General features: G+C 41.4%; 2 protein-coding genes across 3 annotated transcripts in view; both read right to left on the bottom strand.

Moving 5' to 3' along the window:
• The window catches only part of si:ch73-138n13.1 (protein piccolo), a 29,834-nt gene extending 23,936 nt beyond the window's left edge, over positions 1–5,898 (bottom strand). The window contains exons 1-4 of one of the 2 annotated variants that reach the window (XM_017414643.3): positions 5,677–5,898; positions 3,854–3,945; positions 1,414–2,703; positions 1,210–1,294 (exon numbers count right to left, since the gene is read on the bottom strand). In XM_017414643.3, coding sequence (XP_017270132.1) covers positions 1,210–1,294; positions 1,414–2,702 — 1,374 coding nt within the window. In that variant the 5' untranslated portion in view covers position 2,703; positions 3,854–3,945; positions 5,677–5,898. Of the gene's footprint in view, positions 1–1,209; positions 1,295–1,413; positions 2,704–3,853; positions 3,981–5,676 lie in introns of both variants that reach the window. The other variant, XM_025005595.2, reaches the window with a different exon arrangement.
• Positions 5,899–6,574: 676 nt separating this feature from the next.
• Positions 6,575–15,503, bottom strand: rnf10 (ring finger protein 10). Its single transcript, XM_017414679.3, has 17 exons — positions 14,951–15,503; positions 12,481–12,665; positions 12,157–12,362; positions 11,987–12,077; positions 11,666–11,850; positions 11,410–11,546; positions 11,022–11,176; positions 10,823–10,942; positions 10,440–10,683; positions 10,089–10,222; positions 9,786–9,903; positions 9,590–9,691; positions 9,368–9,505; positions 9,188–9,273; positions 9,038–9,095; positions 7,733–7,897; positions 6,575–7,644 (listed from the first exon to the last, which is right to left on the bottom strand). The coding sequence occupies exons 1-17, from the start codon at positions 15,114–15,116 to the stop codon at positions 7,571–7,573; spliced, it is 2,364 nt and encodes a 787-aa protein (XP_017270168.1). The 5' UTR covers positions 15,117–15,503; the 3' UTR covers positions 6,575–7,570.
• Positions 15,504–15,573: the final 70 nt, after the last annotated feature.

Raw genomic sequence — 15,573 nt, forward strand, 5'->3', positions numbered from 1 at the left:
ACACTTAGCATGCATGCATGCATCCTTTTTGTTTATTTTTCAGGCCTTGCAGCATAACCCAGGATTCACAATCCATCTGGGTCCAGGCAAGAGGCGACGACTGGTGCAAATCTGTTGTTCTGAGCTTTACCGATAATCAATATATATATTAAAAAAAAAAAATCTGAAAATATAAAGAAATGTTTCAGGACACCTGACATTGTTTAAAGCCTTCTTTAAAAAGGAATAAACAACATCAATCATCCATCTGAGTTCAATAAACCATCATTTATTGCTCTTTCTATCCAAATCACGCTGATTATTGTTATTTTTCTTAATTTTTTTCTGCAATCCTGCTTGAGTCGTTTTCTTTTTGCCTGCATTGTTTAAAAATCATGTATTTCTTCAATGAGACAAAGGCTCAATAAGGCCTAAACTTTAATTTTCTGTCACTGTTGAATTTTGGTAAAACTAAGTCATACCTCTCCAGCACAATAAGTTCTTGTTTAAAATACTGATAAGTCTTTAATTGGTGGGCGAGCGTTCACCTCGCAAGGTCATTCAACGTACGCTTATATGAATGGACCGCTCACATCCTGTTATGTGCAAAGAAAGCTTCACTCCCGAGCTGGAGTTAAATGTGTCCTATAAAAGCCGTTTTAAGAAGTGTTAAGAACAGCCACGTTCCTGCAGTGTAAAAACAAAAATAGAATGGGAACAATCCCTAGCGGTTTAAAGAACTGTGAAAAGGATTTTGTGTTTTTTTACGTTGACCTCGAATGTATGGGTGTGGTGCTGAAGCGCCAATCAAAGCCTTATTTTTTCATGGATCTCATCTTTGCGTGTTTTATTACCGAGAGCCACAGGGGATAATTAACTCTAGATGTTTCAGATTTCACAATGTTGTATATCTGGCTTTGATTTTTTTTTTTTTATTTTATTTTATTTTTTCACCTTGACCCAGGCTTACTTTGGTTTACAGCATTAGTACACAATCTTTACAGTAATACTGCATTACGCAGTTACACTGGATTTTACTACTAATGCGTTAACATGCTCTTTATTGGTTTTTTTCTTGTGTACTTTAAAAAAAATGCAAATCTCAATAAAAGCTGGGTTGCAAAGGCAGTAATCTGCAACATGTCTTCTCTGTGTTCCTCTTATTTGTCTGCTAAAGAAAGACTGAACCCAACTAAAACCTGATCCTAAAAATGTGAGGCCCTTGCTTACCCCTCTCTGGGGATCTTTGCTGATTCCTGCGCGGTCTGTTGCCTCAGTGACTGAACCAAGGTCTGGTGACCTCTCGGGTGAGAACCTGATGAACACATACCACACAAGACAAAAACCATGCATGACAATGGAAGTGGCGGACAAAGACGAGGAACCAAACCAAACGGCGGAACCGACCTGAGAGATATTAAGTGAGATTCTTACCTTTTAGTAAGATCAAGGGGTAAGGGGCGGGGCTTCGGTGCTGGTTTCAAGACTGGGCTCTGAGTTGGAGTCACGTCCTCAGTTAGCTGCTTGATGAGCTGTTTAACACCCACTGATGGTTCTGGTGGTTCGGAAACCGGCAGCACTGGAGAGTGAAGATCCTGACCTGCAGCACCGGGCCCCGGAGAGGACGATGAATCAAAGAAATGACTAATCCGTGACTTTATGCCAGCATCTTTTACAGTAGTTTCTTCTGCCTTTTTCTCATTTTGGTCAAAGGGGCCCGGACTGGCTGCACCTTCAGTGCTTTCAGGTGTGGAGCTGTTTGAATTTTTCTCTTGTTCCTTCTTCTGCGGAGGTGCCTTCTCCGTCGGAGTGTTCTCCATTGTGTTTACATTAGGGCTTTTACGATGCAGAGACAGACCAATGGACTCAAACTTTGATGTGAGGTCAGCTGAAAGGGGTCGTCTCCCAACCCAGCGGGGAGCAAGGTCTGACGTCTCTGTCTTAGTTGGAGTGCCAGGGAAAATGGCTGATACAGGTCTGGGCCTAGAGCTTCTGGGCTGGGGTCGCAGTATCACAGATACGTCCGGCTGAACTTTATCCTTCTGTTCCTCTTCATCCTTCTCTACCTCAAGAAGAGAACCCATAGACTTGGCTCTTGTTATGGAGGTTCCAGCTTTATTCTGTCCGTTCTGCTTGTTCTCGTGTTCCTTTGTTGTAGTTCCAGACCACTCTGTTGGTGAAAGTGTTTTAAGGCTCTTGGAATAGGCCAAACCCGATGAAGTAGGTTTCCGCCTGTCAGCTGGCACAGGACGGGTGGGTTTACTGGGCTCTGTAAGGTCAATAGGAGGAGCTGGTTTAAAGGGCTGGACTACTGGTTTGATTGTCTGTCCCGTGTTCAACTTATTAGGAGTTCTAAAGGAGGTAGAGGCAGGACGGTTAGGGTTAGTCAAGCCTAGCCTTGGTGTTGGTTTTGGCGCATTTGGCGGATCTGGCTTGCATCCAGCGAGGCGAGTCGACTCCGGTCGGGGTTTGGTTTGGGGTTTAGGAGCCAATATGGGCTTAATAGTGGGATTTTTCTCCACAGCAAACGGTTTGGGGGTGAGTCGTGGCTTAGGGCTCGGAGCAGGCTTGTCAGCTGCTGACACAATGATATGGGATTCACTAATAGAAGGGATCTCAATGAGGCTTTTATTACTGGAGTCAGTCAGGGGACTCAGGTGGAGTCGCCCACCCGCCACTGTCCTCCCAACCTCCCCGGTCTGAACCTCCACCTGAGCAGCCATCCTTTAAATTTAAAAAAAAAAAAAAAAAACTTGTCAGAATAACCAAAGCAAAACCTTTTTTCTTCCCCCATTCATCAGCAATAAAATAATAGCAAACTCAGATTTGATACAAAATCTAGCTTTAAAATGCTGGATTCATCCACTAAAATTTTTTTTTTTTACTGACTACTTTAGTATTGTCACTCAGGAGTACTGACTTCCTCATTGTGACTTGAAGCTCTTATTGCACAGGTGGATCTAATAACTATGGTTAAGGTCCTTTAAACAAGAATAATACAAAAAGGTCAACAGCTGCAAGGAATTAATACATGACGTTATTATTCACATTGTTGATCTTTGTTACAATGGCAAATGTTTTTATTTGATTTGTCCAGTCACCAGCTGTGTTGGTGGTGAGCTCAAGTAACAAGTGTTTTGATGGCTATTCAAGACTCTTTTTTTAACATTTATTAAAGCACACAGATTGCACTTTAAATGTTTTAAAGTTGCACTGTAGTTTCCTTGAAAGGAGAGCCATTACAATCAGGTAGCTACGATAATGTTAGTACAATGCATTCTTTCGCCTTGTGTATCCTGGAAGCTTTGCGTGCCTCTTCCAGGAAAAAAAAAAAGACCTTAAAGATCATATCTAATTCTTATTTATCAAATTAACTTGGAAATGTGCCGCACTAACTTGAAATACCGGTGTTGTGGCGATCACACGTCCATATTTCTACAGTTGCTCCTGCAATAAGGAGGGGGCGGACAATTGTGCAACGCTGCCGGTTACCTTCCTTGTTGCAACTCAGGTATGTTAGTTTTAGATGTTGAGGAATTACACTGTAAACCTATATCAGACTGCAAATAAAGACCCGGTTTTATCTTTAGTAAACTTTTGCTTTATTAAACCTTCACCGTTCAAAGGTCAATGGGAATTAGGTCGCAAAGTCGCTCTGACGCACGACGACGATGATAATCACTTTTGTTGTTTCTATGGTAATAAGAAAAGGAAAATAAAGTCAAGCGCTCCTTTGCTGGCCCTTTAAGAGGCTTGCTCACATCTGATAATGCTTTCCACATGTTGTTGTGTTGAGTTGCTTTGTTACACAGACCAGCCAGCTCTTTTAGGCTAATGACATCAAACTGCAACAAACAATGCCGGCGTATCCTACCTGACCAGATGTCAACCGTCTGCTGTAGAGCTTGGGCCTTTGTTGAAACCAAGCCACGATGTCATATCACACAAGAGGAACGGCAAAGAAGCCTAGAAGACATACACCTCGCATCAACAAAGCAAGACTATGGAGAGGGGGGAAAAAACAAAGAAAACAAAACAAAAAAAAAATCACTGCAGTGGAACAAAAAAGGCAGTGTCACCGGGGTATTCTCACGCCGTCCTACAAAAGCAAATACACGATAATGTGAACACTGACACAGACTTGAGCAAACAGAGTCACGCCCATACATTTGAGTCGACAATGGCATATGTCCAGAGGTAAAGTGCAACAAAATGCTCCAGGAAATTCATTCAGCCTGCGCCACTGTGCTTTCGCTGCTTTCATTTTGTATACTTGCACCGTGGCCCAGATCAAGACCGACTCGCCACGATTCACTCTCTTCTCACTACGGTATGTTCATGTAAATTCAATCTGTGAACGCTGGAACTGTGAGCGCCATAAACACGGCTGTCCTTTAGCTTTGAATGAGACTGACGATAATGACACGGAATGAAGAAATAAAGAAGACTGCAGCGTTAAAAAAAAAAAAAAAAAAGGGGGGACCTTTTCGTGTTGACAGGAAACGCCTCTGCCAAGATGGAATGCTAAACATTCACTGGGATGGTGGGTCCTGCAGCACAGCAGGGATTAGGAAAGTGTCTGCCTTATATAGGCTTAAACATGGGGCTGAGTATCCCACAGAAGTCTTAACTAAAACCATAAACAACAACAATTAAAGATGTTAGAAACCCATTTTGCTCCTCCTCACAGCAGTATGAAAGCTAAGCATACAAGCAGCATGCCTTCTTTGTTTGTTTCTGGGCAGCTGCAGACATGTTTCTTTGATTTTAACTGTGTGGATGAGTAGGTCACAAGGTAAACCTGCACACAGTCAGTCTCTGTTGTGTTTTGACACCAAAATATATCAAGTCAGTAACCTGGCTCAGCCGGTTATACAAAGGTTAGACAAGGAATGTCCCATACAACTTCACGTTTGCCAGTCTATCACAACCCATCTCAGGTTATTACACAACAGTGTCAAATTAACCTACCATCATCCACTTTACAAAAGAAAAAGGAACTCCAACTAAAATTGGCAGCTGTCATCCAAAATAGGACTTCAGCAGCGTTTAGCATTAGGGAGAGGTTCATCAGCACTAATATGACCTTCAATAGTCACATTAAAATAAATAAACACAACTGTTAATGTGAAATTAACCACAAAACTAGATTTTGTTTATCCTTCAGATGTTAAGGCTGCCTCCACACACGGTCACATTACAAATATAACCCAATTACACCTCATTTGGTTCATTATGAGATGCTTACACAGATCAACAGTGATTAAATAACTTTAAACAAGTGTCTGCAACTTCACTTTTCAATAAATTACAGCAACTTTACAACAAAGCTGCTCCAGATTAAACATTTCAACAAGTGTTATCTCTTCCTTGTCTGATAATTTCAACTACCTGATAGTGGACAGGGCTCGGTCCAGTTGAGCCAAACGTAAACTTAGCCTGAACACAACAGAAGTGCGTCTCATTGAGAAAAAAAAAACCCTGCACAAATGTTCAGATGTACTGGGAGAAAACCTTTCACCTCGAGGCTGCCCTGGGAACTTCGCGGACTTAAAAACAAGGGGAAACAAAAACGCAGCAACCACCAGTTGCTCGCTAGCAACCCGTGAGCTAACAACTCAAGAACCAACAAAATGGAAACACTGACTGAACCTGTCCCTGCTGCTGGCCGTGTGATCCACGGTGGAGATAACTCACCGGACGGCGAAGTCGGAGGTTTCCCTCGCCTCTCGCGTCGAAACAAATTTGAACTCGGTATTCCCGAGCAAACTTCGCACGGCAGTTAGAAGCCGTGACAGTTAGTTAACACAGAGGCTAGCAGACTGGCTAAGTTAGCAGGTTAACTTAGCCAGCCAAACGAGTGTCTATCCCGTCTCAGGTTGCAATGTTGTTGACAGGATAGACTAGACAAGCGCTGAGCAGCAAGGAAGCCACCTGACTGGTTAGCGACCACAGCGCCATCAGGTCAACTAGCGGAACACAGCACTTCCGGACATTACCTTCAAAATAAAAGCTGATATGAATTATTTCAAATTTTATACTTGCGATCTCCTCTTTATTTGATGTATTTAAAATATAAGAAGCGGGAGACTATTTTTTAATTTGTAAAATATTACCTTAATACGCGATTTAAACCACAAGTCAAGCCACCTAAGAAATATTGTGACAGCACATAGTCAACTTCCGGTTTGCATTGTGCTGAATATAAACAACTTCACGGATTTTAACTAAATGGGATACGACTGGACAAGAACTATCCCATCCTGGAGACATAAAAATAAATTGGTAATTTTCCAGACGTTAACTCATAAATGATTAACAGCTTAAATAACTAATAGATGTTCAAGTAACTGGACTTAAGCTTAACTTCTATGAGGAATTAATGGTTTAGGCGTCAAATAAATCTGTTTGCGCTACAATAACTTGTGAGGTAAGGTACTTTTTACTAGTTCTGTATCTTTACTTTACCAAACATTGTATTCTACTATATAAAGCAGGCTTATCACGACTGCCCTCATGTGGAGCAGAGCCAGTACTGCATTAATAAGATGTCGACTTTATGTGACTTATGGTTTAATAATGAACTGCAGCTTAGTCATTTTATTGTGCATAAATCTTTATTCATAGCAACATACTATTTATGCTTTTAGCCCATAAACCTGCTCAAAAAAAAGGGAAATTAAAGAACCCTCAAACAAATATAATCCAATCCACTTTTAGGTTTCACGAGCACTTCTTAAATCTAAGCAGTCGTCCTTCAGCTTCACACTTTTTCCAACACTGAAATAAAAAGGGATCAAATTAAAGTCATTAAACATTCCAGGTCAAACAAAAAAGAATTGGGGCAAACTTAATGAAAAGTAGGTGCGTGTTTCAGCTTTGACCGAGCAGAATATGTATGTTCTGTTGCGCCTACAGAATTAATCTTTTCATACAATACTGTTTTTACTTGCCTGTGTTATAACATGAATTCATGTTGGTCTCACGAAATACTACAATTCTGATTTCTACAATCCCCAAAATGTAGGATCCTGAAGGGCCGACGGCTTTAAGTAGTTACCTGTGATGAACATTGAAAAACTGACAAGTTTCCAGACTGATGCTGTCTGAATGCTGAGTGTTCGGAAAGATTCAAACGGTGCAACATATCACAGCTGGCTGGCTGCTTCTCGAGCCTGAAGCACCCTCGAAACATTTTCCCAACACTAATGGGTCCTAGATGCAATGCTCTGGGTGAAATTATGGCAACTGTGTATCTGACAGTCACGAAAGCCAAAAGCGTGCTGAAGTCAGCAAACTTGTTACAACTCTTTACTTAGCATCTGAACTACAAGTGACCCAAAAGGCCTTCAGTGACAGGAGGAGGCTGATGAACACCTCCGACCTATAGTAGGAGATAAAATGAATGAATGAATGAATGAACCTGAGGGGAAGACAGCAAACCAGTCAAGCAATGTCTGAAGCAGCATGAACTTTGGCTACACACTGAAACCTAATTCCACAGTTCCAAGAAAATCAGCATGGAAAGGGAAAGAAAAAACAAAAACAAAAAAAAATAAACCAAAGCAGATAGACGATTATGATCCCACGTCTACTTTGTGTGAACCATGGAGGTGCTGAACAGAAGTTTCTGCTTTTTTTTCTTCTTCTTTCCTCCCTTTTCATCTGGAAAAAAAAAAGAGAGAGCAAAGATGAGAGCAGGTGGAGACGTTTGATCACTTGAACAGAAAACTGATTTGTAAAAGTCACAAACCTGGTTCAACCACATGCTGTGGTGGGGAAGCAGGACCACTGTCCAGCTGCAGAAGTGCCTTCTCGAAAGCCTGACTGAAGGAATTTTGAAAGCTGGGCACGGGGACACGATCTGACCCGTCACTCTCTCCATCACTGTCTGCTGCTGGGGGGGCCAGCAGCTTATCTGTGGAGGGGGGAGAGGAACAGCTGAACTTTAAACCAGAACAGCACTCGAGTTTGGAAACACTGATGGTGGGGGGGTTAGTCCTGTTCCAAAGTCTGTGGCTCTTAATATCACGGTTGGATCATTTTCAAGTTATTTCAGAGGACAATGACGATAAGGTTTGTTTAAACAGATTGTTTAACAAAATAAAACAAGAACAATATGACAACTAACTTCAATTTTATATACATTATATATGTTGTTAGCAGAAAACGATAAAACCTCAAAGAAATACTGAGCCTTCATACTGATGACAATCAAATGCTATGTTTTTTTGTTGCAACCTAATTTCTCCCCATTTTACCTTAAATCAGATTTTGTTTTGTCTTTACATTAAGTTGTTTTTGAACTCTAAATTAGTGATAAATGTAACTTATTTAATACAACCATTTTCTTCACTGTCAAATCTTAGTGTCCCATCTTTGTTGAACTCATCTTCTTTCATTTTCACTCATTCCTAATTTACATAAAGAATGCAGCTATTAGGCTGCCAAAATCAGCTTTTTGGTCTGATAATTCACTTAGATCCTAAAATAAAAGACATTTTTAATGTCATTAACTTATTTTTCATTCTTTTGCAATAGAACTGTTCAGTTTGACATAAAATACTTAATTTTTATTATCTTAAGGCTACCACCCAAATGCCAATACTTGTTTGAAGCTGCTTTATTTCATCCTGTGTTGCTGAGAAATCATTTTAAATTGATCAGTATAAAAAGTCTAAAGTAAGAGGCAGTGTGAAGCAGAAGTTATACAAAGAACAACTTGCATTATGTAGCAAGCATTTTTAAATTATTATTGTTTCAGAAGGATTGTGAAGGACTAGAATACATTAATTTCTAAAGATTTCTTCTGTCTTTAATCTGGTGCTGTTCAGAAACGTTTTTGAGGCTGCAGCTTTGGATTCCTGGACCATTTAATTGGCACAACGTCTAAAGCAGCATGTTGCTCTCATTCCTGAGATCCTTTCATAATGTGACCTAAACACAACCTTTCTAAGTTAAATTCAAACCACATTTTTTTATAGCGTTGAGCAAAACAATCGACCTGCATGATTCCTACAAGCGCTTTAAGTCAACAACATTTCCATTCTCACACTACCTTTCTTCGGAGTGATCCTGGGCCCAGCATCAACTCTGGCTTTCCCATCTCTCAGCATCTACACAGGAGACACAGTCAACACAGCCCCATGTCAGCACATCCATTTATATCCCCTCTCATAAGCAATCTAAATATTTTAGCCACACGCACCTGTGCAAAGGACATGCAGTGCGAATCATCCTCCACGCTGCCCACGGTGGGCGAGGACACACTCAGACTTGGGAATCTCACTCCATCTAAAACAAAGGAGGAAAGAGAATAAGAAAAAATATAATTTAAATATATTATATCCATCTGTGAACAAACGCCAAATAGAAGAGGTGATCTTACCAGAGGAAGGACTACTGCTGAGGGGTGATGGAGGGGCTAAAGTGAAATCAGGTTGGACTGGGGGACTGCTGTTGTGAGGCGGAGAGCCAAATGCTGGAAAATGATGCAGGTTCTCCAGTCCGATATGCACCTCAGGATCTGAGAGGCCGTGTGAGAGAACATATTAAATCCTGACCCAAAAGGAAGAATAATTTGAATCTCGAGGCACAAAACTGTGCTTACATTTTCCCTGCTTCTTGTTCTCTTCGATCTCAATTCGCTTTTCTCTGCGTTTCTCGTCTCTCGCTTTCTTCTGCCTCAGGCGCTTCCTTTTCTCCAAGTCATCTGAAGGTTGTACAGGCAATTTAAACGTGACTAAATATTTAAACGGTCATGTTTAAATGCTCATATGGAAAACCCGAGTTTAAACTGTTCAAACCTGCAAACGTGTCCAGAGTTTCTTTGGACAGGATTGGCGGCTGCAGAGCTAACTCGCAGATGCTGAATTCACACGTGAGCGGCAAGTGAGCCAGATAGCGATTGCGACGGCGAACCTCCTGAGATGAAAAGAGCGAAAACGTCAATACAATAATTACTTTCTAAAAGCAGAAGCTTAAAGCAACCCATGAATTAAAAGTTCAACTTCACTAATCCTTTTATTGTTTTTACAAACTCCATCTTAAGCAAAAGCTACAATAAACGTGACTGACTGATCTGCCTCTTTGTCTCCTTATCTGCTGACCTCAGTGACTGTGTGTCCGACTATCTCCACCACTCTGGCAGTGATTGTGTCAGGACAGGCCTCCAAAGTCCCGTATTCACGCAACAGGCAGCGCACGTTCACAGGATGCAGGAACATCTGCTGGCAGTCTTCAGCTGGAAGAAAAAATAATAATTAAGTGTACAAAAAGGAGAAGAAAATGTAACTGAAACATGCAATCTAAAGGAAATTAACTATATAAAAGTGCCTTATGTTTAGTACTTATATGATCAGGACATCTGTAATCTGTGCAGCTTTTTTCTTAATAGCTGATTACTTTTTCCTGAACAGATTTTGCTAACACGCCACATAAGGGAGCTGAGAATTACACACCTTGGTAGAAATAATAATAAGGTCCGTGCACCACATTGGTTGAAGGGTGTGCAGACTCTGCCTGGTTGGCTGGGCTCTGCTCGTCAATATGAGGCTCTGGGACAACATCCATCACAGCCTCAGAGGACTCCTCCTCCGGGACACTCTCCAGGGCGGCTCCGGAAGCATCGAGCAGCTCTGCGGCCATGTCCTCCGGAAGCTCCACCACCTCGTCGTCAAATGCAGAGGAGTACTGCAGGACAGGCTGGTGAGGGACACAAGACCCAGGATCACATATGAATGAAGCGGATATAATTATGGAAAGAAAACGGTGTGATTTGGTCCATCATCAGAGGCATAATTTTGTCCAAAAGGCTGGACCAAAGGTTTGTTTTAAGACTCACCTTGGCACTGCAGATATTAGTCACCAGTTCCTCCACAGGGGAAGGAGGTTCCTTCAGAGTCAGTGAGGACAAATCAAGGCCGTGCGCATCTGTTTTCTGCTGCAACATTTCCTCTCGCTCCTGCAACACAAAGACATTAAGATGCTTTGCTCCAGTCAAAGGACCCCAAATGCTTTGCGACACAGATAAACAGCTCTACCTGCAAAACACAAAGGGCGCTCTGGATGAAGCAGCCCTGAGCCTCCTCTTCCTGGCTCAGCTGAGCCTGCAGGACCGCCTTCTCCTCTGTGACCAGGTTCAGGACTTGAGCCGAGGAGGTGAGCAGTAGCTTGGAGTACGGGCTCAAACAAGCATCTGCAAAACAAATGTTCCCGTCAGTCTCTACTGAAAATGGAAGCAGGCCTTCTAAACTGCACTGTCACCTTATTAAAATGAAGCAAATCTAATCTCTTTTGTTTCTACAAAACTGTCTCTTTACTTATTTTGCAATGTGATGTATAAAATCTTTCCTGTATCATAAATCGAACCACTGAATATCATCATGTATAAAAAACCAACTATTGAGTATTATCACTGTAAACCATTACCTCCAAGGCGAACAGGCTCCTCCACCTTCACCCACTGAGAGCTTGGCAGGGCCACCAGAGCCCCCTTTTCTCTCCGCATCAGGCGCATGGTCATTACATCACCAACCACATATTGCTTCGTCTCCATAGCAACCACACTGCAACAGCAGCAATTGTCAGAAACCGCCCGTAACAAACCATAAACTCATAATGTTCAGTGTTAAGGTTAAATGAAGATATTTTTTTCCCCCTCCCCCTTCTGAAGCTCCTTCCTCACCTCTTCAGGTCGGCTGTGTGCACGGCCTCGTAGCAGATGGGACACTTGGACCAGCTCTTGTCACCAAGAGACAGGTAGTGCAGCATGCACGGCCAGCAGAAGATGTGTCCGCACCGGGTGATGCGAGCTGCCACAGGTGGGTAGAGGCAGATCGGGCAAGACGGCACCTCATGGCTATAGATGCGCTGTGGACGCACAGAAATCATTCGTCTTTGTGGGCATCATTTAAAAAGGGAAAAAAAAAAACACTCACAGTGGCAGCGACGTGTTTGATATAAACAAAAAGGTTGTAAATGTTGAATGATTTGGCTTGATGCTCACCACTTGCTGCACACAGTCCCAGTTGACCAGTGTGTCTGGATCAGTGAACTGAGCCTTGTAGTCCTGGTCATCAGTCACCACAAACTGGCAGCTGAAACATAAAGACGGCATCATTTTCTCACGCCCGGCCTTTCTAACGCGTAAATCTGACTGCCTCAGGGCCTGCTTACTTGGCCTGCAGAAACAGCTCCTTGTTGAAGGGCTTACTCTTGTGGCCCCACTTGTTTCGGCGGCCCCAGTAGGAGTGTCCACCGTCTCCGATGCCATCGTTGCCTCCACGGGGTTCAAAGGTGAAGTTCAGCAGATGGTTCAAGCTTATCTTTTTGGGTCCAGAAAATTGAGCCGGGCTAAACTCGGCCCGGCGTGTCTCTGCTACCTGGAAGGCAGGGAGCGACCACAAATAATCAGCTTTATTTTGACAAGAATCTGAAGAAAACGCTTTTTCCAATAAACAAAACTTATTTTAAGCAAGCACAAAGATTTTGATTACGAACCTCCTCACGTCGTCCTCCACCTGCAACTCCATATTGTCGCCCTCCACCTCTCTGAGGGGGTCTCTTGTCAAAATTCTTGCTTTTCTGTGAATTGGTGCGGCGAGGGCCGGGGAAACTTTCAGCTTTGGGGAAGGAGGGCTCACGCTTGCGGCTGTACCGCTTAGAGCCCCCATTATTTTTACCTTCTGAAACATCAACGAGAAAATAAATTGGGTGTGAAAACACAGACAAAGCGATCACTTTAAAAATAATCACTAAAACAATTGTTCAAAACACTGAATGACTTGAGCAAGTTATGGATTTTATGTACGCTACAGGGTCAAAAAAATAAATAAAAAAAGAGGTCCACTTTAGCTACATTCAATCGGGAAGTGTTTTGATGTTTTCTGATATATTGTCTTTGCCCAAAAGTATTAATACTTTAAAAATAAGATAAATCTGAATAAATTAGTTTTCATGAATCGTTTCCACTGTTCCAGAGTCCTACCACCATGCTCCATGTTAGCTGTCACACAAGTATTTCAAACATCTGTGTAATTGTTTTTAATTGTAGGTACAATTTTAAAGTTTTTAATGTCTTAAATTAAGTGGATTTTTTTGTTACAGCTTACTCTACTTTGTTTTAACCTTGACTTCTTTTAATGTGCTGCTACCCCAAGGCTTGTATGTACTCTTTAAAACGCCGTCTGTGTACATGTACACTGACAAAAAGCATCTTATTTTATTATTTCAGCCTCTTCAATTGTTCTCCCAAAAAAGCACTTTCCTTAAACGTGTAAGTTCTAATATCTGTAGATCCCACTGTGAAAATAAATACTTTGATATTCATCTTTAATGTAACTAATTATCATAACTTAAAGGTTTTAATTTAAGATGTTAAATATGATGATGTGCATATATGTGTTTCTCCAAGATTTTGCTAATCAACACCATTATTTTGAAAGTAATTCAAAATGCATCGAATTGTTTTAAATCACAATGGCAATCTTTTTCTTACAAATTTCCTACGCACTTTCTGTTTTAAAAGTCCATACATTTTCAGACTCAGATCCATTTTTTGTCTGGAAACAAAGGTGATTTAGGTGATTGTAGGGATTTCATTTTCTGCACACTCCAAATGTAATAAAATGAATTTTAAAAAAGTGAATGAAAATTAATGAGTAAACAAAATAAACACTTAAAACTCCAACTTAAGCTAGGATCTGAACTACAGGGATCAGGTCTTCTTCAGTAAAACTTTATTCTGTTAAATTTAGAGTAAATGTGAATTACTGTAGATCTCAGGGCTGTGCTGACCTTTGACTAGTAAACTACATTATATATTGGTGATAAATGATCTGCATCTTTATAACCTTAGATAAGTTCACAGAGTGCTTTATTATGCCTCCACACAGAGTGCTACTATTAGAAATAACTTCCATCTTATACGTGTTCATACTTCATATGTTTGAGCAATTTAATTTTATAAAACCAGACTTTTATCTTTTAGGAAATAGGGAATAAACGCTGGAAACACAAACATTTTTTTCCCCTTTTCTTATATCCCATATTTATCCAAACCCGAAAATAGTAAATACAGGTTCTACAAGTCCCATTTTCTTTCCGCACATTCAAAATCACATTTACAGTTTTTAATCTCAGTTTAATTATTGTTTGCTCAGTTTGATCCATATTTAGCACAATTTTAATCTCTTTTGTATGGTTGTCAACCAGTTAGATATATTTTGTTTGTTGTGGTCACAAAACTAATTTGCTGGATTATTAAAAAACATCCATCTGTCATACTTTAAGACTCTTTATGAACTCTGTTTTATTGTATTTAACCAAATACAGCTTGGGCAACCCTCAAAAAAGTTTAGTTTTTTTTTTAGTTTTTAGTTGTTTTGTTTGACTGATGCTGACAATAACACTTCAGCTTGTTGAAATGGATCAATATCTCTTCAAGGGACCAAAAAGATGTGTTTATTTACATGAATATTTAAAGGAAAAAGGATTATTGGATTGCATCAGATATGGTATTACCATCCAATTCTTTGCATGTGTGCCAGATAGTTGTTTTTTTTTACAAGTTAAATGTTAGCTAATAATAATTTAATGAAGCCAGGATCGATTCCCATGCTTGCTAAAGGAACATATTTAAACATACGCAAATTTTAGTGGACAATATTAAACAGAAAACAAATGCTAATGAGCAATATTTTCATTAAAAACGTCTTGAAAGCAATCCACCACTTCTTAGAAGTCATCCTGTCACGATATAAGCTGACTTTAGACAACAGATAACCGCCTAAGCCCGCTAACACGGGACATAAGTGGTGCATTAATAGAGGAATAAAATGCTCTGCGTGCATCAGCTCTGACTGTAGGTGGGTCAAATGTTTTGACAGCGACGTCACGCTGCTGATAAACAGCCGCCGAGGCCCGAGCAGGCCACAGGCCGCTAAGCTGCAGCCAGCGGAGCCACATTCACCTGCTTTGGGTTTAGATTCTCCCGGCGGTGGGCCTGCGGAGCTGGAACGGGGCGGAACCTTGGTGCCGGCGCTGCTGCTGGGGTTTTTCTCCATGTTCGTGTCCGTGCGGTGAGCGGTGCTGCTGGGGCCGAGCTGCGGGCAGAGAGCCGCCGAGCTCTCTAGCATCAAAACACAAACCGGAGGCAGAAAACGGGCTGCAGTGAGTGCGGGTCAGGCAACGAAGGCCCCGATTCATTTCTGTCAAACGCGGAGACTCCATCACGGCGACATCTTGACCATAAACTAACTGAGGGAAAAAAATAGAGACACGGTTTCAGCGTCTCAAGTTAGAAAGCCCGTTTAAAGGAGAGGACGAAAAGTCGCCACGCGGGGCCAACCCCCACTAAATTTTAAGAGTTTTACTTGTTAAGGGAAACAACGTGCCCTTAACAAGGCGCTAAACGTTTTCCAAAGCCTGGAAAACAAGCCAATTTAACAAATTTTGCAAATAAAAATATGTCCGAAAGAAAACGAGCACGCACTAATGGCGACGGGTCGCCAGACAAGAAGCTGGGAGCCCCGGATGTTGTTTGTAACGTCTGCCCAGTTAATGGGTCCGCCTCATTTATACACCGGCACACAG

This window comes from Kryptolebias marmoratus, linkage group LG1 (genome assembly GCF_001649575.2).
Source record: "Kryptolebias marmoratus isolate JLee-2015 linkage group LG1, ASM164957v2, whole genome shotgun sequence".
NCBI lineage: Eukaryota > Metazoa > Chordata > Actinopteri > Cyprinodontiformes > Rivulidae > Kryptolebias > Kryptolebias marmoratus.

Coding starts and splice junctions, on each gene's coding strand:
- rnf10 (XM_017414679.3), bottom strand. CDS start 15,116: ATGCTAGAGAGCTCGGCGGCTCTCTGCCCGCAGCTCGGCCCCAGCAGC. Junction 12,666..14,950: donor AGAATCTAAACCCAAAGCAG/GTGAATGTGGCT, acceptor TTGATGTTTCAG/AAGGTAAAAATAATGGGGGC. Junction 10,943..11,021: donor GCGCCCTTTGTGTTTTGCAG/GTAGAGCTGTTT, acceptor TTTGTGTTGCAG/GAGCGAGAGGAAATGTTGCA.